Source organism: Theropithecus gelada, chromosome 7a, assembly GCF_003255815.1.
Source record: "Theropithecus gelada isolate Dixy chromosome 7a, Tgel_1.0, whole genome shotgun sequence".
In the NCBI taxonomy this organism is placed as follows: Eukaryota; Metazoa; Chordata; class Mammalia; order Primates; family Cercopithecidae; genus Theropithecus; species Theropithecus gelada.
This window is the reverse complement of record NC_037674.1, coordinates 26,686,222-26,710,666: the sequence shown is the minus strand read 5'-3', so window position 1 is coordinate 26,710,666 and position 24,445 is coordinate 26,686,222. Positions and strand designations below refer to the sequence as shown.

Below are 24,445 nucleotides of genomic sequence, written 5' to 3'. Positions count from 1 at the left end.
GTCTTCTAGCAGTGGCCAAAAAAAGTGTTCTTAATGGAAAGTACAATTTGAAGCAGCATGATTATCCCAGGGGTTGGCAAACTATGACCTTCAGGTTAGATCTGGCCCACCACCTGTTTTTGTATGGTCTGCAAACTAAAAACGGTTTTTATATGTGTAAATCGTTTTTAAAGTCAAAGATGCTTGTCGAAAGTTTGAGAAAAGAAAAAGTCAAATGAAAAACATTTTGTGAGATGTAAAAATTATATAAAATTCAAATTTCAGTGTCCATAAAGTTTTAATAGAATAGAGCCATGCTCATTGATTTACATATTATAGTTTTCAACTACAATGGCAGAGGTGAGCAGTTCCAACAGCGACTATGTGGCCCACAAAGCTTAAAATATTTGTTATCAGGTCTTCTACAGAAAAAGTTTGCCAACAAACTTGATTTAACCCATCTTTGAATTTCCCCTTTATTTCCAAATGCCCACAAAGTCTACACAAACAGCAACTTGGAAGTGGCCAACACAGACATTTTATCCCATATGTCAGAGCCCCAACCTGTCCCTGCTCACGTTCTAACCTTGGCATAGCAGGTCTTCTTTTGCTGGGAGTTTAACCTTCTTTGGAGGTTGGTAACTCTGATCTTTAAGTCCAGGGTGTGATCCCGAGCTTTTTCTCCCCTTCTGCAGGAGACAAGAGCCTTTTTGTAAGCTGGAGGTGTAAGGAGCGGGTTAGGAGGCCTTTGGCTTTCTCACTCAGCTTTCTATTGGTGATTAGTTACGCTCAGCTTTTTATCTGTTTCCAGTGGGTCAATCAAGCTTAGCAGTAGCCACCTGATTTTATTATCCTTTCAGTCCCTATTTCTCCCATAATCTTAAACATCTGACACATCACATCAGCTAATGCCTTCCTTTCTACCGCTATACATGCCAGTGGATCACCAATGCAAGTTTGAGCAATTCGACCAGTTCCTTGTCCCATTTGCTATTTGTGCTTTATCTATTACCAACCTGGGGTCCTCACTGAAGGAAGGGTGGTGAGTGATCCAGCACCAAAGCCCCACATCAGTGGCTTCTGTCTGCGACCATACCTGGTTAGGCTTGCCAGGATTCAGTAAACATAAATACAAGGCTCCTAGTTAAATTTGAATTTTAAATGAATACTTTTTAAAGTATATTTCATGCAATATCTAGGACATATTTTTACTATAATTTTTCTGTCAACTTGAAATTAAAATGTAGCTGAGCATCCTGTATTTTATGTGGCAATTTGACAACAGGTTGGGTTCCCTGGGAAGCAAACTCTGAGATGGAGTTTAGCCAGCATGATGTCATTAAGAAGAGCCCTTAGGATCAACACCTGTGGAAAGGAGGGGCCAGAAGCAGGAAGGACAGAGAAAGTCAATCGGCAGTACAGGCCCAGGGACAGACTTGGCTGAACCCCAGGGTGCTCTGGCTCTAGAATTGCTCTTTAGAGTAATTCCCAGGTGGGCTGAGGTGTCTAGGCCTTAAATTCTCACACTGATCAGTCATTGGATGATGAGGCGTATCCTTGGGCTAAGCGGTTCTCTGCAGCACTGACCATTTCTGTAGGTGCTGACAGCTGAACACTATATGCTGACGGCACTTCCAGCACCAAAAGCAAAATGTCTTTTCTGAAGTAGAATCCAAGTTTTGAGTGCATCACAGTGTTCACTGCATTTGTAGAGAGGATTTAAACATCATGTAGAGAGAAGGGGGAATATCTAAGGACTTTCCTACTTGGGCATGATTGAGTGAAATCATGTGTGCTGATTGCCCAGAAGACACCACGGCATAGAGATGATGAGCACTAAGTGGCAGCTACTTTGATGTTTCTAAAGCCCTGGGCAAGGAAGGGCTGTCCAGTGGGAATCCCGAGAGTAACAAGTAGTGCTGGACTTGGGCGTGTGTATCTGCTCCAGAAGGTGAGGCTGGCCATTACCCAGTGATGGAACTTCTCTGCAAGACGAGGCTGGGTTTGGCATATTTCTCTAGACATAGCTTTTTAAAAAGGAGTGCCCTAAAAAGCGTTCAAAGTTAACTTTTCCACTTTCCAGTTATAAGAACCAGATCCTATCTTTGAAAGCGGTGGGATGAGGTGGAAAACATAAAGTTGGGAACAGTGCTTCCTTTTGACTCTGGCACTTAAGCTGCACGTGGGGTGAGTTAGTCATGCATCTCCTCTGGTCTCACTTTCCTAGACTTTACAATGAGAGTGGGATCGAGTGCTCTGTAGGGTTCCCATCCAGTGTTGACCTTTTATCATCCTGCAATTGTGGATGTGGCCTCTGGGCAAGCAGCTTGGGACATTGACAATGTTATGTTGCCAGACACAAAAATCTGAGTTTAGAAGTAGTTTAAACCACTTCTTTATTAAAGCTTAACTCAATTGTTGAGCTCGATCATACCAGAGTGTTTGGAGGAAACAGTAGTGGGACTGAAAGACCAATTTCACCTTCATTTAAAATCTTTACAGTGAATAGATAGAAGATTAGCTATCTTAAAATCACATGCACGGTCTGAATGGTCCTCTTAAAGGGGTGAGACTATTATTTTCTCCTTAGATTTTTCTTTTTCACTTTGTAATATTTCAGTTACAAAAGTCCAGTAACAAGCACTTCTAGGGAAGGTTATAAAGAAGCTCCATAGGTCAAAGTAACAGGTACTTGAACCATTTTTTCATTATTTGGGGAGTTTTATGTAAATCTGTTGTATAACTAAGGGACCACCTTTTGGTGTTGTGACAGTGTTACCTGATGTAACAGGTCTTTGGTCTCAGCCCATGGAAACTTTTCACATGGTGTCCCTAACCATTTCTGCAGCCCTAGATAAGGCCATGAGAACAACAGGGTCACTCTGGTTCCCTGCAGGGAGGAACAACAAAAGTAACAATTATAATTTGTCAAGAACTGTATAATTATCAGAGCATTTCGCATAGAAAAACCAAGGGAAGTAAATACTGTTACTTTTTTTTAGACATGTTTTACAGATGAAAGAGGCTCCGAGGGATTAAGAGACTTGCCTAAATTCACACAAATCCAGTTTTAAATTTTTGTTCTTTTAATTTTTAGCCTCAAATATTATGTCCTCAGTTGCCTTGCCCATGCTGATGAATTGGCAAATCTTCATTGCATTTATGTCTACGTATAACCCAGTTCTAGTATTATATTTCCATTGCTCGTGTTTTCTTATAGAGAAAAGACAGTCCGTATCAACAATTTTCCAGTACTGTATTCAGAAGGAACTAGCAAATTGAGAGTTTCCACAGAGGAGCAACTAATATTCTACCACAATATTGTTTTGGATTTTTTTCTTTTAAATGTTACATATAAATTAACAAGAGGTAAAAATAACAACACACTTGTTTCAACATGTGATTGTGCTCAGCAATGATTATTTTATTTGACTTGTTAAATTACAACCAAAAAGACATTCATCATTATTCATTTGTTGTTCAGAATCTGTGCAGGTCAGAAATTACGGCTCTTAATGCTGTGAAACACAAGGCCACGGCATCTGGATGAAAATGAAAAGCCCTATCACTCATTTCTCCTTCACTTGCCATCAGATGATCATAGCCAAAACGTCCTCTGTGTGACGGGAAGGTGACACCTGACTCATCAAGAATTGTACTGCTTCATTTGACTTTTCGCCTTGTGACTGTTAAGACGCCTAAGATCAGAACTCCTCATCTTAAAACTTCCACCCCAGAACTTTTTCTGTGATAGCACCTGTGCCTAATGATACTTTGAGACCAGAACCACCTGTTTGGCTTCAGGAAGCCACCTTATCCGTTGAAAGAAAATGCTTTGAAATAGAGTGTGGCCTAGCTTTGAGGTTGGGAGGGATGGTGTTGTTTACTCTCCAGTGGGAAGCTATCTACTTTAGATGAAAGAAGAATTAGAGAATTATCTGGTTTGATTCTGACATCAGAAGTGCAGATATTTGGAAAGTGCTTTAGAGCAACTTTGGTTATAAATAAGAGGGCAAACTCCTAAAACAGTATCTTGACTTAAAAACCTTAGGTTGCATAATCTATTTTAGCAGTGAGCCCAAAACTTTTTTAAAAAATCAAGTAATGTTTACAAGAAAGAATAAAATCTTAATCCTTTTCACTTTTAAAGACAATCAGATAAGATTACCCACTGCCATTAAACACTGATCAAACTCAGTTGTCCTTACATTAGCATTATTCTATCATAACAAAAAAAAAAAAAGAAAAGAAAAAAGAAAAAAAGTCCCAGTGTAAGCTTCTCCAGCAGTGAGCATGATCCCTTACTCACGAGTAAGGAAGGCAAGATAGCTCAGATATCAAGACTGAGGTTTCTAAACCATTTTTCTAAAAGGAATATGTGCTAATTAACCTCTTTTGGTTGCTACCGTATATACAATTAGTATTGTATATACTATTACTATGAAACTATATCCCTATCCCGGTCTCCTGTGTTCAGCAACGGCAACATATATATTTAAATACTTTAAAAGGACACCAGCACTCATTAGACATATCGATCTTGAACATGAGACTGTTTGTTATAGAACGTGAATCTGAAAAGAGTATTTTTGCAAGCTAAGGTAACATGGCATAACCAATCTAATGAAAAAGTAGGGGGAGAAGTTTCAAATACCCATCATGTTGACGACACAACAAACAAGTCACTAACAGCTGCCTGGGGACTTTCAGGGGAGCTGGGAGATTTGAATATTTAAATCTGTACATCCCCTAAGTTTTATTTACTTATATTTTATTTTTTAGAGATGGGGTCTTTCTAGGCTGGTCCTGAGCTCCTGGCCTCAAGTGATCCTCCCATCCCTGCCTCCCAAGTAGCTGGGATTACAGTTATGTGCCACCATGCCTAGCTCATCCCCTAAGTTTTAAAATGCTGCTGTTAATAATGTATTGAACTCAGGGCCACTGAGAATGAATTTGGTCCCAGAGAAAAAGTTTCAGAACACACACAAATTGGGGCAAGTTGCTGGAAAATCTTTACATAAGATTTGTCCTGGTTCCCCTTCCTGGCTGCAGAGCCCCAGGAACTTTTCCAGCTTCCTCTCTATTCGCAGTGGCCCTTCCGGGGGCCGCAGCGCTGGGCTGAAAGATGTTTAAAGAAGTGAGTTGGCAGAAAATATGCATATTTAAGAGCATTTAGGAGCAAGTTCAACCGGATTCTCTCCTGGCATCCAAGGGGACCAGATCACATCCTTTAAAACTATGTTAAAGAACAGTCCCCTAACCAGCCTTTGTGGAGGGCCACTTCATTTTACGCCGTTATCACCCTTCCCCTCTACTCAAAATGCAAGTCACTCCTATGTGGCTTGTTAGTTTAGAATAAAACAAAACAGGCTCTGGTTCTGATTTTTTCAAGAATCAGGCTCACTTTATATTCTTTATCAGGAGTCAGCAACCTTTTTCCATAAAGGGGCAGCTAGTCAATATTTTAGGCACTGTGAGGCCATACACTGTTTGTTGCAATGACTCGATTCTGCTGGTGCAGAGCAGAAGCAGTCACAGGCCGTGCTGCATAAATAAATGAGCGTGGCTGTGCTCAGTAAAACCTTATTTTAAAAACAGGCAATGGACTGGCTCTGGCCCAGTTCTACGTAATAACCACAAATGGCACCTCTCCTCTGAACACTGAAAAGTGCTTCCCATGGTTCCAGCCAGATTAATGTCTACTTACACAGCATTTAGTACTTTGATAGTGGATCCACAGAAGAAGCATAAGAAGTCAGCGTGATCTGAGGATTCACTGTTCATGATCCACAGCTACAAATCAACATGATAAGAAGTTGGGGGGAATCTGGAAGATTGTGATTCTCTGTTATTAAGAAACCTGGGGCTGGCCTGGTGGCTCACACCTATAATCCCAGCACTTTGGGAGGCCGAGGCGGGTGGATCACGAGGTCAGGAGATTGAGACCATCCTGGCGAACACAGTGAAACCCCGTCTCTACTAAAAATACAAAAAATTAGCCGGGCATGGTGGTGGGCGCCCGTAGTCCCAGCTACTCGGGAGGCTGAGGCAGGAGAATGGCGTGAACCCGGGAGGCGGAGCTTGCAGTGAGCCAAGATCATGCCACTGCACTCCAGCCTGGGTGACAGAGCAAGACTGTCTCAAAAAAAAAAAAAAAAAAAAAAAGAAACCTGGGCCAGGCACACATGCCTGTAATGCCAGCATTTTGGGAGGCCAAGGCAGGAGGATCACTTGAGCCCCAGGAGTTCAAGACCAGCCTGGGAAACATAGCAAGACTCTCTATTTAAAACAAGAAAAGAAAAAAAAAAATAGCTTATTGAGAAAAAAAAAAAAAAACCCTGAACATGTAGCTGTCCCTGGCTTTTGCTAATCTCAGAGCTGCCCAGTCAGCAGCTGAGGGTAATGGTTATTCTGTGGTGGCAGGTGCAGATGCAAAGAAAAGCAATAAATTATGGATAATGTGATACTTTAGATGTCTTAAAGAGTTAATGCACCTTTTCAAAGAACCAGATCTAAGTCAGCACTGAGGGATTCACTACTCAAGCCACTGGACTTCTCAACTCAAAGGGAAATTTGGTCAGCATGTGGCTAAAACAGCTAAACAACAGAAGCAGATACATAAAAGTTGTGAGAAGAGAAGCCGCCAAGAATCACCAAATTTCCTACAGGTAGAGAAAATCTTCCCAATCATCTTAGCCAGATGGTTCAGATTACCAATGGGGAAACTAAGGCCCAAGGAGAAGGAGGTAACTTGCAGAGCCAGTTGTGGCGAGATCACCACATTTCAGCCATTTCAACTTCCAATCTGTTGCTATTTCACTAAGGGGGGCTCACTGACCATTTAAACACTTATGTCATGAGGTTATGTTCTAAATATCTGGCTGCCGTTAAAAAAAACAAGTTTCCTGTTGGCAGAGAACTGGTCCCAGAAAACACCTGAAATTTGCTGAAGGGAGCAGAATGCAGCACATCACTCCTTTAAGGTAGTTGACAAAAACTGCACAGGATAAAGCATTAAATGGCCGTCTTCCCACGAATATAAATGCTGATCTCTCATGTTGTATGCTAACATGGCAAGAACAGACTGGGAAGTTCTTAAATCAAAGTTTGCATTGATCTGTTTCCCTCCTAACAAATCAAAGGCAAATGTGACCCTCAGATCTTTGGTGTCTGTGACATAGAGGATTCCTTGGGCAATGAAGGCGTTGCCGGCCTTGGATTTGGGGTACGTGGTATTGATGTGCTGCACCACTGAGAATGTCCTCTCATCCAGTTGTGCTACAAGAATGTTTGAGCCGTCCACACTTGATGCATAGATAATCCAAAGGCCCTTTTCATCTACAGCTAGATTGAAGTAAGTCTTGGAATTTGCAAAAAGGTATTTTCGATCAAAATACAAGGCATTTTCAAGCTTCAGAGTTTGGGATGTTTCCTTGCCAAATTCAAATCTGAAATATGCAAACAAAGAAAAGTACACATGAATCACTGTTTCTGTGGACAAAGGTGGTTTATTAGGCTCCTCTATTAAACTGAGTTAGTGGGTCAGGGGTGAGGGCTGGGATTTTGCATTTCTTACAAGCTCCTGGGTAACGCCTGCTCTGCTGGTCCTTGGGCAATGCTGTGAGCAGTGAGGATGTAAGAGACGATGACTGGCTGTGCTAGCAGAGGCAACAGGGAGACAGTGGTGTGGTGTTAAAGAGAATACTCCCTATAGTCAGAATGAATTTGCATCTGAGTGACCACTTACTAGCCATGTGACCTCCACTTCACTAATGCCCAGATGTTTGTTGACCTCCTGAAATGCCCCCTCGAAGATTCTTAGAGCTGCAAGGGGGCTGTAAAAGAGGATCTAGTCCAATATTTTCATTTTATAAGCAAAAAATGAGAAGCGACTGGCCCGAGACTACAAGTAAGAGGCAGAGCCAGAGGTTGAACTTAGGGTTTCTAACTCTAAGTGTGGTGGTTATTCCTTTACTCCCTGCTGAAATTTAAAAAAAAGAGTTTCACAGTCTGCAAAGTTGAAAAGAAAGTCACTAGGTGAGAAAGGCTGTTGCAAAGTCATGACTGTGAAAACCATTTTCTTGTCAAGTAAGTGGCTGGATACATTAAACTATAGCATGGAATGTCATGCCCCTTAGCTCCTGGAGGCTGATTTGACAGATTCCAACTCTAGGCTGTAGCATAAAAGTGAACTATAATTCAAAGGGTACTCCAGGAATGAAAATTCAGGAACATTAGGGCTAAAAGAAAACACCAGAGGGTGCCATTGAGCAGCAGAAGAAACATGAAATGTGTGAATCTGTGGATATGCGTTTGAGCAAAACAGACTTGAATTCTATTAAGAAACCATGAAGAAACTAGAGAAGAGTGAGGCTTGGGAAGGTCCCTGCACATCTCAGTTCACGGGAGTTCTTCCTCTGAATACCTGGGGTTTAGTGCTGCCATTTGGCTGTGTCTAGTCCTGCCACCTCACAGCTGCATTCCTTGGTGAGACCCATCTCTCCCAGCAATTACAGGGTCGAATTCAGCTCTGCCTCTCTGTGAGGTCCCAGTCAGTGGCCTGGCATAGAGCAGTACAGCCTCCTAACCACTGCATCCAAACTTAGCTTCCTTAGAAGATACACCTCCTTGAAGAGGCCAGTTCTCACTGTGGAGGTTATCCACCTCAGAACTCCCCCCGACCCCACCTCCGTGTGGCAATAGCCCTATAGAACATGGCAGCAGGGGACCACAAGATTCAGTGAGCAGCATCGGACGAAGGAGTGTGTCTTGAGAGCGAGGACTGCTGAGCAGGTGGTAGGTCAGTTGCCTTTTTCTACTAGCACAAGACTGCCCAAATGAGGTGGCCAGGGAGGTGTAGAGATGATGATGGGGGTGTCATGTACAGGGAAGCGAGAGGCAAAGGAAGGGATGCTTCCTGCCACGGCTGACGCCAGTGTTCGATATGTCTGATCAAATTGCAGATTATACTAGGAAACTCACCCCATTCTAACCTGAGCATTCAAACGCCAAAGGTTGTTAAAGCTGGACCTCACTAAGGGTAGGAGAAGGATGAGGGAGAGAGAAGGGACCCAGTCCTCCCTCAAGGTCACTGTCTCTTGTTTTGAATGAGTAGGACTGTGGCATTCATAATACTGGGTTTACTGTTTCAGACGGGGAAGAGCTAGAAGGACTCAGAGGTGGTAGTCCATCTTTTTATTTTTAGTTGAGGACAGGGAGACACAGGAAGTGCTGTCTCTTGGTCCAAGGCCATAGAGGAGGCAGAAGAGTTGGAGCCAGAAACCAAGTGTCCTGGCTTTCGGTTCGTTGCTCTCTTGATTGGCCCAAGACGACCTTCTTCTGCCTCCAAAGGCCAGAGCTTGATTTCCTCTTCTTGAACCCTAAAGACAGAACTTCAGCAACTCTTGTGGGGAAGGCTCAGCGGCTGCCCTGGGCAATGTGTACCCAGGTGACCCTCCTCGCTTCCCCGTGGGAGAGCAGAGGGCGGCCTGGGAGGACTCCATCAGGATGACAGACGGATCTGAAGGCAGAGATGCCTGACTTGGGGTTCATTCCCCAGTCTTCAATGATCTCAGCTGTGACATGAAATTCCCCACACCCAAAGTTTTCCAAAGCAAAACTTCATCAGGGAGCAGCAGCACATTCCACCAGGGGGAGCTCTGAGTTCAGGCTGCTTCTCTCTCAGAGGAAGGGGAAGCTGCAGCCATTACCACTCCAGGTCCACTTCTTCCTGGCTCTGACCTTCCTCAGGCTGTCCAGACCAGCAACAAATGCAGACCCCAGGCAGGGGCTGGGTCACGGGGCTCACTAACATATCCTGTGATTCATTCAGTCGACAAACCCTGACTGACCTCTGTGTGTCAGCCCTAGGGACACAAAGATGATGAAAACACAGTCCCTACCCCCAATTGCTCACAAAAGCACCATGGGCAGGTGCTGCCTGAGAGGCATGAGAAGGTGCCGTGGTGCGACTCACCTCACTATGGTGTTGGAACCCCCTTTGTGGTAGTAGAGAGAGTTGTTGTAAACCACGTGCCCACAGCCATGGAAATAATACGGAAGGTGGATGAACGTGTAACTGCCATTCAGAAGTGAGGGCTGGTCCTTGAATTCCTTCACCATGATGCCTGTAGGAGGGAAGCCAGGGAGAGGCCGTTACCTACCTCCAGTAATCACAGCTTGGGAGGGAGTCCTTGGGAGGAATTTCAAAGGAGGGAAGTTGAGAGTGAAGTGTTCCCTAAGGTCCCTTCTCCAGTGTGAAGAGTCTAAGACTCCCCATCTCAAAGTCCAGCTCTCCATATGGATTTCTGAAATGTCTTTCAAATGTGGTAGGCATCGAATTGGCCTGACTCCCGGGAGAACTATGTATCACCCTCTCCCACCCCACTCTACACTGTTTATCTCTTTCTATGAGAGTGGTGTAGGCCTTCACCAGGAATAGCAGATACTTGGCGCTTGGACAGTCACCTCTTGCCTCCTCCCACCTCTTCCTGCACTGTGCAGCAGCCACTACTAATGCACAACATTACTTTCTTTTTGAGTCCCCAAATCCTGGTAATCTGGGCAGTTACTACCAGCTTCCCCGTTTAATAACTGGCCTTGATAAAACAAAGAAGTGATTTCTTCTCAGCTATTTCTCCAACCAGTGAGTATGGTCAGACCCCTTCTTTAATGAGGCCACTGTTACTACCACCAGCAATTCCTGACCACCTCTCTTTGGGACAGTACAACTAGGGTCCTGCTCAGATGCAGTGTAACTGCAAGGTGGACCTTCACCTTCTCCCTGGGCTCTCTGTCCCACAGGTGGCTGGGAAAGATGTCCAAAAGTACTCTTCTGGGAGAGGGAGCAACCTTAGAGAAAGATGGGTGGTCCACAAGGATTTTGTCTTTGATATTTTTTTCCCATTATGGTTTGGAGGTTTATGAGGCCTGCAGTCATAATGCTATTTGTTTCCTTCTAGATACTTGTCCTAAAACAGGCGATCTCTGGGTTACCCTCGTCATGCTCCTGTGACCTGAACTTCAAAGCTTGCCACCAGCATGTTCAAAGGAAGAAAGTTTTCTGCCCACTCATTGGTCTTTCTAAAATAAAGAGACATTTATCACACCAGCTACTGAGGATTTCAGACACACGCAAATGGAATACGCCCAAAGGTAGGCAACAGATGAAAAATACAGTTACCACACAGATATGGGTCATTGGCCGAGTGTAAGTACCTGAAAAATGCTCCGTCACCCAAATCCGGTCATCGCTCTTGTTAGCAGACTCTCTTATCCAAGTCCCAAATGTCTCTGTCACTTTCAGCACTTGCACTGGGTTTCCAATGGAAGTGATCATGGATTCTGCCAAAAGAAGAGAAAAGAAAGTCACTTACCTGCCAATTATGACTTGAAGGCATTCAAATTCTGACTTTCAAGACAGGATGCTTTGTTTCCATACCTGCTTGTGGGGAATGGTGTTCACTGGCTTTCTCATCAGCTTTTCCAACCAAGGTATCATCATTTGGTATGGCACAGGTCTCACCTAAAATGACGACAATCATCAGAGCAAATACAGCTGGCACAGTGAGATTTGTTGGACTTTATAGCTGCTGCTCTTCCCCACCTCATTCCAGACTCTAGTTTCATAAGCATCCCTTGCAATAGGTCACCAGATTCCTTGGTTGCTTGCTTTTAAGCAACTCCAAGTCATAGCCTTCCAAATTCTTTGCCCTGCTTGTTGAGTTCCCAAGAAGCTTTTCAGGAGTACAGTTGCTAACATAATACAACCCCAAAAGGATATCAGTAAAAGCAACAAAGTGGCCTGAGCCAGCCTGTTCAAGGCCTCAGCAATTTGGGGGAAATGAGAGGCTTGCTGACGCCCTCCTGGCCCATCTGGCAGGTGGTATCACTATCATGATTGCATTGTTCTGGAAGGATTTTCACTTTCAGGGAAGCTGGTGGAAGCTGTGAAATAGCAGCCCCAGAGAATGGGGTGGTCCACTTTATGCAGCATCTTCCTGGGAGAGGCATCAGGAGGGGAAACACAGATTTAGAGGAAGAAGTAATCTAGATTCCATCCAGCCCAGAGACACAGGAGTCCCCTCATGACCATTTCCCCGCTGTCTCTGTCTAAGGGCCTACATGGGAGTCCCCTCATGACCATTTCCCCCACTGTCTCTGTGTAAGGGCCTAGAGAAACACAGGTCCTTGACAGGGGCCTGGTTCAAGTTGGCTTGAGGCTACAGCTGAGCTATGATTCATCCTCCTTGGCTTATCAGTGTCCCCCTTAATGAATGGGCTGAATTTAGACCTTTGGTGAAGAGGTGCCTTAGGGCAGCAGAAGTAAGGCTGAGAGAGAAGAGGGAGGAGGATGCGTGTGGCCAGGGTGAAGAGGACAGGACATGGACTGAACCGCAGGCCCACTCAAATCCTGAGGGTTTCAAATCACCCTGTGGTTGCTTGATGGAAAGGGTCATCTGAAGGGGCTCCCGACCCTCCGTGATCTCTAAGCTTCCTTCCAGCTGGATAAGCCTGTGTTTCCCTGAAGTCCTCCTGTCACCTGATGAGAGCGGGCTCAGGGATCTGTTACAACTTCCCACGGGCAATCCTGCTGCCCCCAGGGTTTCAACTGGGGTTTCCACTTAGGGAACTATAGGGTATTAAAGACATGGAGTTGGAGCAGGAGAGAGGGCCAAGTTCAGACGCAAATGCCTGGCAACCAAAGACTCATTTCTAGGAGGCAGAGTGGAAGATAATGCCTTTCATTTAAAGCCATTTTCCTTACTCTGCATCCAGCCCCTGCCGATCCAGCCGCCTGGTAGATTAGGCTAAGCCCAGAGACTGCTTCTCTAGACAAGAGCTGTCACTGGCTGGCAGAGCCTGTGGCAAATTAGAATTCTGCAAAAGCTCGGGTCAGAGCCCCCTTCTCTCAGGGGAGGTCCCGCTCAGTTCATTCTTCAGGGGAAGCTGAGCAAAGGGCTGATGCTAATGGCTGGGGAGGCACTGCACAGTAGCCCAGCAGAGGAGCAGCTCTGCCGTGGTCTCACGTTGCAGAATTACAATCAGGCTCTACTGAACTGGGGAGGGCGATGGTGCCATCTTCGAAAGCACAGATTCGCCCACTCTGACAGCTGACTGTGTGCCCCCAAATGTCTTTCAGAAAGAACAGTGCACCAAACGGAACTCAAGACTGTTTAGGAAAATGACAGCAATGGCCACAGCAAGGCTGAGAAATTCCAGTGAGGACCCTCCTTATGAGTGCCATTAAGGAGATGGCCGCAAGTGGCCCTCGTCATAGTTTCAGTTAGGTGACAGATCCTAGGTCACCCCTTTTGGGGGAGAAGTCCTAGCATCACCCTAGAAGTATTTTCCATTAATATAATCCTTGATTTCCAGTTAGCTTTCAACCCTGTGGCCACTGTGCCACAAACTGGCTAAAGAACAAGTCCACCAGAGGTCAAGTATTCCTTGTTCTTGGTTGGCTTGACCTTGGGTCAGGTCTCAAAGTGTGAATTTCTATTTAAATGGAAGATGCCCTGAGAGCTGGGACTTTACAGTTAGGCAGAACTGAGTTTGAATCCTAGCTCCGCTATTTACTCCTGGAGCGAGTTCCTTAGCTCTTTGGGGTATCGGTTTTGTTATCTGTAAGTTGCACACAATAATGATTCCAATATCATAGGATTATTGTGAGAATTAAATAAGCACATAGCCCTGTGCCTGGCTTAATGAAGCACTGTTGTTACTATTCGTGAGGACTTAACCAATCCAAACTTCCCCTTCATTTCCTGAGCATCAGTCAAGCTTCTCACTTCCCAAGAGTGCAAAAACAGCAGCTTAGCTTTCCAGACTGTTTCAGGGGAAAGGGATGGTGGACAGGGCAAGGAGGAGGACTGGGCTGCTGGTAAATGAAGGAAGCAGGAGGAGGGAAGGGGAGTGGGAGGCCTAATTTTAATACTGTCCCTGGTCTTCAGCCCCAGGGCAGACTACAAAGACCTCCTGTGAGAAGGTTGCAAGAAGGGAACTCTCATTTTGGACAAAACCCTCCTCCCTCTATTAAAACAAATCTGGTCACAGAGCCTGGGGTCCAGACCAAGAGTTTGGAATAATTGACAGAGGAGGCGGGCCCCATGGGGGAGAGCTGGTGACCTGGGCACTGGCCGTTGAACATGTTTGGCTGCCGAGGGCCTTTGGCTCTTCTGCTTCCAGGGGGTCCTGGAGGACCTGGAGGGCCTGGGGGCCCAGGTGGACCGGGTGGGCCTTGGTCACCTTTGGCACCTGGAGAGAAAGAGAGAAAGGGAGAGAAGGAGGGAGGAGGGAGAAGGAGGAAGAGGAGAGAGGGACAGAGAAGGGGAGAGAAGAAGAGAGAAAAGAGAGAGGGAAGGAAAGGGGAGGGAGGAAAGGAGGCAGGGAGGGAGGAAAGGAAGGAGGGAGGGAGGGAGGAAAGGAAGGAGTGAGGGAGGGAGGAAAGGAAGAAGGGAGAGAGGGTGGGAAAAAGGGAAGAGAGTGGTCAGCTAAGGTCTCTTTAGCTGCCTCCTCGCAGTCAGACCAAATAAGGCTTTTCAGTTTCTCTACAAGTGGACAAGTGCGGCCACAGAAGCTGGAGGCAGGTCTCTGTCCACCAGGAAGGGGCAGAGATCTGCAAGCAGAGCAGATGAGGCCCAACCTCCTACGCCCTCTCCAGTCTCCTCCAGGGGACACCCTCTGCTCTGACCTGGTCTTTTCAATTGGGGTTCATAAGGGATGGTGCTTTACTGAAGGGTTTGTCATCACCCCTCATGTGGTCAGCAGCATGGAGGAACACGGTACTCTGGATGTGTAGATTTTCTATGTAACAGAAGTGTAACAGAATTTTATATTTTTTCAAATACATTTATGTATATTACCCTGTTGAAAACACCTCTGAAATTATACATGTTTTGCATAGCAACATCTGCTGTTCATGAGACAAGATGTATTAACCAAGTTCGATCTTTTCCTTGATACTTTGGTCTAAGCACAGTGCCTGGTAAACAATAGGCACTCAATCAAGTCTGAATGCATGGATAGATGGTTGGATGGGCAACTGATTCAGGGTCATTATTCTGAACATTTAGCATCATCCTAGCTTCCTGAGGACAGACATTATGTCTTCCTCATTTCCAGCTACTAGCAAAGTCTTTGATTCAGAAATGGTGTTCTCTGGTATTTGATAAATCTGTATTGACTACATAGTTATATTTACATGTTATATTTTTATCATATAGATGATCTCCAAGGTACTGTGCTTTAAAAATTCTTCTGCCTCCTGCTCCTCCATGAGAGTCAGCTGTTACCTGTTCTTTCCCCTGTGCTGTTGCTTTGTGACTTTCTGCCCCTTACCCTCTTCTCCCACAAACACCAACTATCTGCTTTTACCCTGGGCTGGAAAAGCAGCCACTGTATTTGTAGGGGAAACGCCCCTGATGGCAATAACTGAAGTGTATCCTTAGAATGACCCTGGATAGCAGATGCATCTGAATGTGTGCTCAGAGCTAGGGAATCTGGGAGTTGCCAACCCAGAGCTTTGTTCCTTGTTTTGAGGAACATCTGAACCCCCAGCCCATCTCATGGAAGAGGGGCCGTGCAGGCAATTGAGGCCCTGAGTTTTGGGTTAAGTGAAGGTTGCCAGGTGGAGGTGGTTAAGGGGAGGGTGTTGATGTGGTGTGGATATCCCACACAAATCTCGTGTTGAATTGTAATCCCCAGTGTTGGAGGTGGGGTCTGTGGGAGGTGTTTGGATCGTGGAGGCAGATCCCTCATGAATGGCTTGGGTCATCTCCTTGGTAATAAGTGAGTTATTGCGAGATGTGGTCATTTAAAAGTGTGTGGCACTTCACACCCCACTCTCGTTCTCTCACTCCTGCTCTCGCCATGTGATGTGCCGGCTCTCCCTTCACCTTCTGCCATGATTACAAGTTTCCTGAGGCCTCTCCAGAAGCCGCGCAGATGCCAGCATCATGCCTCTTGTATAGCCTGCAGAACTGTGAGCCAATAAACCTTTTTAAAAATATATAAATTACCCAGTCCCAGGTAATTTATAGTAATGTGAGAACGGACTGGTACAGGTGTTAAGTGAAAATGCCAGGTAAATTGCATGCTGTTTGCAAGTGGCTGCAGTTTTCCTGCTCAGTCCACTGCCCCTGGGCTGCAGGTAAGGCGGTTAGCTCATCCAGCCCACTGCCCCTGGGTTGTTTTTGTCCTAAGTTGGTTCTCCTGTCCAGTCCGCCACCACTGGACTCTCTCCTCTGTACGAAGCCTCCAGTAAAGCTCTGTGTCACATTTGCTGGCCCTGGATTTCTTCTTTAGTTTCTTGAATCTGTTGCCATCCCTACTGAGGTTGATCAGGGCTTGGCACAACAATATTTTGCCCTAATTATATGTAAAAAGGCCATTAGGATCAGGGCCTGAGGATGGCTCGACCTCATCAGTGAAGCAAATGCTTGTGCTTCCTGTCAGTTGTCCTCTGAGGTGTCGTAAGTTGCCTGCTTACTTGTCTTATTCTGGATTGTGCTGGATTTCAATATATCTTGGAAAAGAAAACTTCCTTTATTCCATTCAAGTCAACCGTGGTTTTTAGACCCAATTACCTGAACCATGTATGCTTAGAACCCAGATCTGGTCTTGCTACATGGAGTAACATGCTCAGGTTTCTCCTCTTTGAAAGCATAGAACTCCAAAACATGCTGCAAAACAGATGGCCACATAAGGCCATAAAGGAGAGAAGACACAGGAGCAGCCCTGGTGTTCGAAGCCAGGAAGTTCTCTGGGCACACAAGCCCTCAAAGAGAGCCAGAGCGCACCCCTCTTACCTGCCAGGAGCACATCGTTGGACACATCTCCTTTGTCACCCTTTTCTCCCTTCTGCCCTGGTGGGCCCTCATTTCCCTGCAGGCCCAGTTCACCATGGTCTCCCTTTTCTCCCCTTTCCCCTGGATTTCCTGCAGCTCCAGGTATCCCTGACCAAAAAAGCAAATGACATGTTAGCCTATGGTGCAAAAAGTTCTGGCATACCACTTTATATTATTGTACTTTGTGCTTTCCAGGGAAGCAGTTTTATACACCAAACATACAGCTTTTCATAACTGTTTTAGAGCAGTAGTGTGACCATACGTTCATTAAAGAACAGCATTTCCAGGTGGCTTTGCTGGATTATTTATTTATTTATTTTTTGAGACGGAGTCTGGCTCTGTCACCCAGGCTGGTGTGCAATAGCACGATCTCGGCTCAATGCAACCTCTGCCTCCTGGGTTCAAGCAATTCTCCTGCCTCAGCCTCCCAAGTAGCTGGGATTATAGGCGTGAGCCACCACACCCATCTGATTTTTGTATTTTAAATAGAGACAGGGTTTCGCCATGCTGACCAGACTGGTCTTGAACTGACCTCAGGTGATCCGCCTGCCTCGGCCTCCCAAGGTGCTGGGATTACAGGTGTGAGCCACTACTCCTGGACTGCTGGATTATTTTTAGAGAAATCTGGCTGAGCCAACAGGTTGGAGAGAGGAGTGAACCGCAAGAGGGGGCGATGACAGCAACAGTGGAAAGAAGGTAAGGAAGGCCTAATGAGAAGTCTGCAACCATGATGCTCAGAGGCGTGTATCTGCTGCCATAATAGTGAGTGTTAAACACATTATTTAGTTTATTCCTAACAACATATTGGAGTGGTAGGCTTGGCAGTCATCCTTACTCTCATTGTATAGATGTTGAAACTAAGGCCTACAGTGGTTATAACAGATGCTGCCAAGTCAGAGCAGCAAAGCACCTCTGATTCCATCTCCAGTGCCCTTTTCTGTGACCTTCCAATGCAAAATACTTTCAATCACAATAGGAAAACAGGTAAAGTTGCTTTAGGACAACCATTAATAGGGATGGTGAACAAAAGGTAGTGGGTGAAATTTCTGCCTCTGTTCACGGGGAGCTATGACTACCGGAATTGCTGTCCTCCCTACATTGCTAGAAACCAGTCAAGGTCTAAGTAACAGCTTGTGTCAGCCTTGAACCCTGAGCAGTGAAAGCACCCTTGGATTGTCCCAGTTCACTGCTGGGAGGTAGTTCCCAGTGGCACAGGGAGGAGGATCTCAAATAGCCTGTCAATCTCACTAAGTTGAGGGGCCAAAAACCAGAGTTTGGGGAGATGGAGATGGCTAGAATTTGCAAGATAGAAGAGCAGAAAGACGACAGCTGTGTGAGAGAGCCCTGTGGATCTGCAGAGGGCTCTCTTGAACCTGTGACTGAGGGATGACTTCCACACATGAGGGAATTCCAGAGGGCTGGGAAAGGAACTCACACACTGTTTGCTATAAAATTCTCAGGGCTCACACAGCAAAAATTTCTCATTCCCACGGCCAACATGGAGAAATCTCATCAAATACTGAAATACTGGGTAGAGTCCTTGAAAAAGTCTGGTTTTAGTAGTGGGGCTAAATTAGCCCCAGGTTAAAGGCTGTGGTGGACCCCATCATTACAAAGTTTCAACACAAGTTTCTAAAGGATCAAACCTATCTGCCAGTGATTTAACTGCCTGACTCTGTGCCTGCTGAGAGTCCAAAATTTGAATCATTCAGTTCATTTAACTCAGCGTATTAGCAATTTAAGCAAGAAAAAGTATATGATCATCTCAAGGATATAGAAAAGGCATTTGATACAATTCAACACCCATTCTTGATTTGTCAACAAACTGGGAATAGAAGAGAACTTCCTCAGTCTGGAAAAGGGCATTTACAAAAAAACCTGCAGCTAACATCATCCTTAATGGTGAAAGACTGAATGTTTTCTCCCTAATATCAGAAAGAAGGTGATGGTTTCTAATCTCATCACTTTAATTTAACATCCTACTGGAGGTCCTAGCCAGTGCAATAATGCAAGGAAAAATAACTCAAAGGCGTACAGATTGAAAAGGATGAAGACTGTTTGCAGATGTCATGATTGTTTACATAGAAAATCTCAAGGAATCTATAAAAGGCTACTAGAACTCTTGAGTATACAGTTATACAGGCTCCTTGAGAGGGGAAGTTATTATCTAATATTGTACTAAGTTATTGCCAGATATGGATCAATTACCATGATACCCTATCTCAGAGAATATGTGCTCATTTTAACAACCGCCCCTTGGAGATATTGCTTAACAGAGGTATTGCCCAAGTGGCAGAGATTTCAGTGATGGGGAAGTGAGCATCTCACAATACCCCACAGTTCATATCCAAATGCCCTGCATTGCCACCAGATTAATTATTCCCTAAAACAGCGGTTCCCAACCTTTTTGGCACCAGAGACTAGTTTTGTGGAAGACAATTTTTCCATAGACTGGGGTGTGGGGAGGGATAGTTTTGGGATGATTCAAATGTATTATGTTTATTGTGAATTTTATTTCTATTATTACATTGTAATATATAACAAAATAATTATACAACTCACTATAATGTAGAATTACTGGGAGCCCTGAGCTTGTTTTCATGCAACTAGACAGTCCCATCTGGGGGTGATGGGAGACAGTGACAGATCATCAGGCATTAGATTCTCAATAGGGTTTGTACTCCTATGAGAATCTAATGCTGCTGCTGATCTGAAGGGCGCTCAGGCGGTAATGTGAGCACTGGAGAGTGGCTGTAAATACAGGTGAAGCTTCGCTCAATCATCCGCCGCTCACCTCCTGCTATACGGCCCAGTTCCTAACAGGTCATGGACTGATACGGGTCCAGGGGTTGGGGACCCCTACCCTAAAAATAAACCTAGAGCTCTTAGCACCTTTCATTTACCCCAGAGCAGTAATAAATATTCAAAATGGTTTCTGCTCTTCCATATTCATGCTCATATTCCATATTCAGGGAAGTGTCCGCAGACTATTATAAGGATGACAGCAGTGCATGACAAAGCCTCAAAGTGTTGATCACTGTTAGAAGAAAACTGTAGTGAATAAAAAAAATTTGCTAGATTTCAACCAACCAATAAAAAAAAAAATCTTAGTGAAAACCATGAAATTCAGCTGCAGCTGGGAGTCAGAAGTCCCAGGGTCCTCACCACTACCAGTGGTAAGCTTGGGCGGTGGCTGCCCGTCCAGTGGAGCTGGGGGAGCACAGTAGAAGAGGATGTGAAGAGGAGCAGGGGATCCCTCCATTGTCAGCGGTGGCTCTGCCATGGATTCAGTGATATAGGGGTCAAATCATGCCTCTTTGAGGGGTCATGGCTCGTAATACCTCCCTCACGATAGCACCAAAAACCTGTTGCACTGGCTCCTCCCAGCCCTCAGTCATCAGGACATCTGGGTGGAAAGTGGTTCACTCACTTGAGAAGAGCCCTTCTGCCAGGCCCTCTGTGTGAGAAGACATTCTTTTGTCAGTGTTTTAAATAGGCAATTTGGCACATTATCTGAAGGAGACAAAAGACAGGGCATTGCCATAGAGTCCAGCCCGCACAATGCACCAAGTGTAACTGACACCTTCGAAAGGTTTCACGTGACCCAGATTTAGCAGTGCTCAGGGAAATGGTATCTGCTGGTTACTGCAGGGATATCTTCTTCAGGCATTTATTCTAGTCACAAACAGCCTTCTGCATCGTCAGCTTATTTCCCCTTCCTTTCTTTTCTTTCTTCCTCTTATGTCTTTTATTTTCTTTCTCGGAAAGGCCATATGTGAAATAGGGGGCAGCTGTTGTAATGCGCCCCCCACAGGGGCAGGTATTTAAAGCTATTCAAGGCCTTTGCTTGAGGCTGCATTTTGACTCTAGTTGGGAAATGCATGATCATTTTATAGCTTTCATTAAGAAAGGGTTGGGGGACATTTTGTCTGCATAGAGTCTGCCTTTGCCCTCTTGTCCACCATAGCTCTGACAAAGCATCCCCTCGTCTTTGTTGGTAAAATTGCCCTGGCTGTGCTTTCGCTGTGGTATGTCAGAAATTAAATACCACCTAATCACGATTCACTATCAGGAACCTGTGTGTGGCATTTTCTTCCCTGCCCTGTCCCAGGGAAGGTCAGGGATGCCAGCTGTGCAAAGTGACACTATGACACTATGTGATGTGGACCTCTGGCTGGCTTTGAGTCGGCACATTCTGCCAGAGAAGAAAGGCCAGACTCTGCCTGCCTAACTTGTGCGAGGAGCGGCTCTCTACTGTTTTTCTCTGGTGTCGCCCACTCAAAACAGTTTCATCAGCATTCGGGTTTGGAGTTGTGTGATATCTCGAGACTGAGGTCAGCTCTCATCTTCACAACATGGGGTGAGGGAGGATGCTTTATTTTCAGCAGTATCATCTGTTGCTAAGGCGGGGGAAAGGGGCGAGAGGGTGTCACACAAAACCCAGTCCTGAGACACGAATATGGAGGAGGGTTTCATTTCTGTTTTTATAAGAATTTGACTTTTAGAGAAGATACTGCAACATTAACTCTTAAGTGAGAAAATGAGAGGCAGCTGGAAAGAAAGAAACTGCTTTTGAGGCAATGGAACGTCAGACTTCATAGAAGATGCTGGTTGCACAATTGACAACATTTAGGTTTCTTTCAGTTCTGACCTTTTTCTTCAGATCTAGGTTGGTGTTTCCACATGAATACAGAACACTTCCACTTAGATTTCCTTTTGGTTTAAAATAAAGTTTCTCCTTCCCCACTTTTGAAAACAACAACAATAATAGCTAATCCCAGTATAGCACTTACCATGTGTCAAGCCCTCTTCTAAGCACTTTGTATATATTAACTCATTTAATCTTCCTAATAACACTATAAGGGTAATATTATTATTGTTTCCATTTTACAAATAAGGACATTGTGGCACAAAGTGATAACTTGCCCAGGGGCATACCGCTCGTAAGCGGAAGAGCCGGGACACAAATCATCTGGCTCCAGCTCTGCCTCTGAGCCATTCCACCATCATTCTTAGCTTTTCTAAGCTCAGAACCTGAGAAGCTTTGATGTGTCAGTCTCCTGGAAGCAACCGTTAGGCTACAGAGCTTAAACTCTGGCTTCATCAGGGTAGTCTTATAATGGCTCCTGGTTGCCTCCTGCGTATGTGGAGCTGAACCCCCGACCTTACTTTGAAGGCCATTACCCTCTAGTCCTACCCCAATCTAGCCAGGGTCCCCACTTGTACCCAGGGGTGGCCTCATAACCTGTGAGCCTAGGCCTTTCTGTTCTCTCCCTGCAGTTAATGCTGCTGCAGTATCTTCTCTAAAAATCAAATTCTCATTAAAAGAACAAAACAAAACAAAACAAACCCAGAAATGAAAGCCTTCCTTCTTATTCGTGTCTTGGGACTGGGCCCCATTCCCCAGCCTTTCCCACCACTCCTCTACTTATTTCCAAGGTGCTGATCCCTCTTCTCTCTCTCGTGCTTTATGCTTAGTTCTACGGCACAATCCATCCTCTACACAGGGTCCTATTTGCTCATCTTCTGCACGGGGGAGTTTGGCTTTTTCTTCTGGCAGTACTGCCTGCTGTGAAGTATAAAGCAGTCTTCCAACCGGAATTAGTAGTTACCGAGTACCTGCTGTTGCACGATGTATCTTCTCTTTCAACTGGATTGTAAGCCCTTATATACAGACACGATGTTCTAGTCTTCTCATTCATGCATGCATTCATTCATTCATTCGTGCACTCATTCATTCATTCTTCATTCATCAATTATTTATTGGGTCTTAGCTGGGCCCTAGCTAAGAGATGCGATGAATAATAAAATCTATAAAACATAGTCCCTGCCTTCACTGACAAACACTATAGTGGACTATTTAAAACCAGAAACCATATTAGAGTTGTCATAACCCAACCTCTTCTGGCTACAGATGAGGAGGTCAAGGCCTCATCTTGGAGTGACTTGCCCAGGGCCTCAGGGCCAGTAAGGGATAAAGGCAAGAGCTCCTAGAACTCCTTCCACTGTTCCCCTCTGCCTTGAAGGCAGGGAACAAGAGGGACAAAATCAACCGTCTCTGACTGGCAGGTTATACTCATTGAACTGTGTGTTCTCAACAGTGTCCTACAGGCCTCTCTGAAGGGCTGGAAGGCTCCCAGCCCTCCCAGGAAGACTCAGCCTTGAAGCTCAGGTTGGAGGGTGTCTGAAGCCCTATATTCTCAATCATTAACTGCACCAGCGTTCAGGGCCCTGGCTTCCTTCCTGTTTGCTCCTGCTCTTCGGCACCTCCTGTAACCCTGCTCTCACAACAGGGCCCAAGCCCCTTGAGCACGGAAGTTGAGTGTCACTGTGGTTAAGAGCAGGGGTCCAGAAGTCAGAGAAACCTGGATTCAAGTTCTGCCTCCTTCACTTATTAGCTTTTGACATTACACAAGTTATATCCAATAATTCAACAGTGAATTTATTGAGCTCCTTGGCTGTGTGTTCCAGGCACTGAAGGTAGGAACTAAGCAAGACAGACATGGCCAAGCTCTGACAGGCCTCACATTCTGCTTGGGGAGTCAGCCCATCAGCACAACAGCAAATAATCCCCACGGGGTGATTTCAGGGAGGGATATTTCGATTGATTCCAATTGGGGAGTCAGACCATTAGCACAACAGTGAATAATCACCAGGGGATGATTTCAGGGAGGGATCAATATTTTAATTGATCCCACTTGGGAGGTCATACCATTAGCGCAATAGCAAATAATCACCATGGGTCGATTTCAGGGAAAGATCAATAATTTGGATTGATTCCACTTGGGGAGTCAGATCCTCAGTGCAGCAACAAATAATCACCATGGGGTGATTTCAGGAAGAGGTCAATATTTCAAAAGAGCAGGGGATGTGACAGAGTAGGTGAGACAGGGGCTAGACACAGAGGCCAGGGATGATGATGTACACGAGGTGACATCTGAGCTAAGACCTGCACCATGGGAAGACAGGGGAAGTCAGGGAGAGGGCATTCTGGGCAGTGGGCACAGGCCACTATGCCCTAGTCCCATCCCAATCTACTCTGGGTCCCTAGCGGTACTTGTGCTAAGGTCCTGGGATAAGGGTGGGCTTGGCCTGTTTAAGACAGAAGTATTTCCATCTGGAAAAAATATGGCTCACGAAAGTATTCATGCCCTTGGGTTGTTGTGAGGACTAGATGAGTTGAGTGTACGGAGACCTTAGTGGAGTGTCTGGCAGTAAATGCTGGCTGCGTATTATGGTTCCGAAGGTTGTTGCTAGAAGGCACACCCCACCCTAACTGGGTCCCTAACTCTGTGGAACCCAGGCCTTTTTTCCTTTTCTTCGAAACAACACTTGTTCCCTCTTTGTGGAATGCACTCCCACACCTCTCCTACCCCACCCCTGCCTGGCAAACCACGAATGATCCTTTAACTCTCAGTTTAAATGACAGTCCTTCCTTCTCTACAGTCACAGCAATGGCCTGGCAGGTTGCATACCCACGTGAGGACCTGCAGGGCCATCCTGGGAGCTGGCTGCTTATCCAAAGGTCTGGAAAGGCCTGGGGCCAGCCTCCAACCTCGCCTGACTGTGTGACCCCACCCTCTGTGTGCGCCGGGCCCTCCCTTCATGTCTGGCCAAAG

The 24,445-nt window shown here is 45.5% G+C and overlaps 1 protein-coding gene across 2 annotated transcripts in view; it reads right to left on the bottom strand.

The window, feature by feature from the left end:
• Positions 1-6,203: 6,203 nt before the first annotated feature.
• GLDN (gliomedin) overlaps positions 6,204-24,445 on the bottom strand; it is a 67,770-nt gene continuing 49,528 nt past the window's right edge. For both annotated transcript variants that reach the window (XM_025390344.1, XM_025390345.1), the window contains exons 5-10: positions 16,788-16,934; positions 14,107-14,235; positions 11,420-11,503; positions 11,197-11,322; positions 9,956-10,106; positions 6,204-7,427 (exon numbers count right to left, since the gene is read on the bottom strand). In XM_025390344.1, the coding sequence (XP_025246129.1) occupies positions 6,950-7,427; positions 9,956-10,106; positions 11,197-11,322; positions 11,420-11,503; positions 14,107-14,235; positions 16,788-16,934 (1,115 nt within the window). In that variant the 3' untranslated portion in view covers positions 6,204-6,949. The remainder of the gene's footprint in view (positions 7,428-9,955; positions 10,107-11,196; positions 11,323-11,419; positions 11,504-14,106; positions 14,236-16,787; positions 16,935-24,445) is intronic.